General features: G+C 37.6%; 1 protein-coding gene across 1 annotated transcript; it reads right to left on the bottom strand.

The window, feature by feature from the left end:
- Positions 1-766: 766 nt before the first annotated feature.
- LOC116889932 (olfactory receptor 10A4-like) lies at positions 767-1,729 on the bottom strand. Its single transcript, XM_032890744.1, has one exon. The coding sequence runs from the start codon at positions 1,727-1,729 to the stop codon at positions 767-769; it is 963 nt and encodes a 320-aa protein (XP_032746635.1).
- Between the last annotated feature and the right edge of the window lie 791 nt (positions 1,730-2,520).

The following is a 2,520-nucleotide window of genomic DNA, read 5'->3' as shown; positions in this document are numbered from 1 at the left end:
TTGGGGCTTTACTTACTTCCAGATGTGGAATTTTGCGAACAATAGATACAGGAATATCAATTGCATCAATTAGTTTATTTCCATTTTTTAACTGACACTGTACCTTCTATATCTCTCCAATTTAATTTACCATTTCAAAAGTTCAAATCCAAATGCTTTGCACTAACAAGAATTCCTGACTAGTTCCATAAATCTGTACTAGTCAAGAGCGAACAAGTGATGGGATGAGATTCCTCAACCTTCAGGATCGAGCTTTAAACAAATTTTCATAGCAGGAGGAATGTACTCAATCATTATTAGATCTAAAGGGAAATATATTTTTTGTATTACGGTTTACAATACTCTTAATTTTTAAATGAAGGTAGCAATGTGACACAGATGTGAGGTTGAAAATTTGAATAAATTTGAATATACCAAATTTAGTACTGCTTTGTAATCCCAGATTTTTGAAACTGAGATGATAAAAACCATGATCTAAGTCTTAACTGGAATATAGAGTGAGTTCAAGATTTATCTGAAAGTTCAAGTCAAGAGAAAAAAAAAAAAAAGACCAGATTTAGTTTGATAGAGTTGGTTGAGTTCAATTCCAAGTGCCATTAAAATACTTGAATGAATGTGTTATTTTTAGTTGTTCACATTGAAAACTACAAAACAAACATAATTATCTTTTGGTTATTAGACTATCAGCACTTCAATAACAACATGTAATAAAGGAGTCATGAGAAGAACCTGCACAGTGGTAAAAATTTCAGCTGCTGAGGTTAAACTAGTCTATTTGTCTGTGAAGTTTCCTCTGTGTTGACTTGTGAAAGGCTTCTTTCACTTCCTTGTTTCTCAAAGTGTAGATAACAGGATTCAGAGCAGGGGTGACCACAGTGTACATGAGAGCAGTAGCCTTGTCGGTGTCTGGGGTATGTGAACTCTTGGGTTGGAGATAAGTGAACAAGGCAGTGCCGTAGAAAAGAGAAACAACCAGGATATGAGAAGAGCAGGTAGAGAAAGCTTTGTGTCTGCCTGCTGCTGAGGGCATTTTCAAGATGGTCAGAATAATGCAGACATAGGAGCACAGAATGAAGAGACAGGGACTCATAATGAAGATAAGAGAAATAATAAATAGCACGATTTCATTCTGGGCGGTATCCACACAAGCTAATTTTACCACAGGCATGATGTCACAAAAAAAGTGCTGAATTGTTCCTGCTCCGCAAAAGGGCAGAGTGAAGATCCAGGTGGTCTGGGCTGATTCTACGAGGATCCCAGTCATCCAAGATGCACCAGCCAATTTCAGACAGACAGAAGGGCCCATCCGCAGAGGGTAATGCAGTGGATGACAAATAGCCACAAAGCGATCATAAGCCATAGTTGCCAGAAGGCAGCATTCTGTCAGCCCCAAGATGGTGAATACATACATCTGAGCTGCACAACCTCTCACACTTATGGTCTTGATCTGCACCAGCAAGTGCACCAGCATCTGAGGCACCACACTGCTGATATAGCACATCTCCAGAAAGGAGAGGTTGGCCAAGAAGAAATACATGGGTGTGTGCAGAGAACGGGTGACCCAGATCACACAGATGATGGTGAGGTTTCCTCCCACAGTAAACAAGTAGATAACCAAGAACACGAAAAAGAGGACAGGCTGCAGCTCTGCTAGAGAAGAAAAGGCTACCAATGTGAATTCACTGCAGAAAGACAGGCTTCCATTCTTCCTGAGGCCAGAATTAGACATCTGTGAAGACAACAGAGAAGGCAGAGGATTGCACAGAACACACTCAGCAGCCACAAATGTTAATTACTCTCCACAAAGGAACTCTCCTACTATCAGTGTGCTAGCAAGAGAACAGAGACCTCAAAACTACTGTGAGGCAAACAATCCATTTGAACGGATGCATATTTTTGTTGTGGCTGTTTTTCTATTTTTATAGAAACTTGAAGACAAATGCATCTAAATTAAGAATTCACCTTTACCTCATAATGCACACAAGCTCTCTTAGAGTTGACATATAAAAGTGTTTCAATTACAAAACAGAAAATTGAATAAGAAAGTGTCATGTTCTCATCTTCTGAACTCTGCTATCATCTTAATGTTCCATTTAAGTATCCAGGAGAAAGAAAGGATATTCCTGTCACTTATTTAACATTTATCTGCATAATAATTTAATTTTGACCTAAATTGAATACTTTAATGATTAGACAAGTAAGACTCACAGAAATAAAAAGCATATAGGATCTCCTTTTCAACCTTAATGATCCTTTTTCCAGATATTGAAGCTAGGATGGCTACCTAAGAAGAACAGCTTCTTCCTGGTGTTGGTATTGTAAGTGTTCTACAATGTCAAGTAGCAACATGAAGCAGCATTTTTATTTTCTTGAAAGACCATAGGGATTACATCCCAATATTGTGTAGTTATTCTCAGGAGGAATATGTTCAAAAACAACACATAACCATGTTTCTTATGCAACTTAGCTTTTGTTTTCTTAATGTATTTCCAAACATAATATATTGTTATTAATTATTTC

This window comes from Rattus rattus, chromosome 1 (assembly GCF_011064425.1).
Source record: "Rattus rattus isolate New Zealand chromosome 1, Rrattus_CSIRO_v1, whole genome shotgun sequence".
Classification (NCBI taxonomy): domain Eukaryota; kingdom Metazoa; phylum Chordata; class Mammalia; order Rodentia; family Muridae; genus Rattus; species Rattus rattus.
Note: the sequence above shows the minus strand (reverse complement) of the source record. Positions and strands in the feature narration are given on the sequence as shown.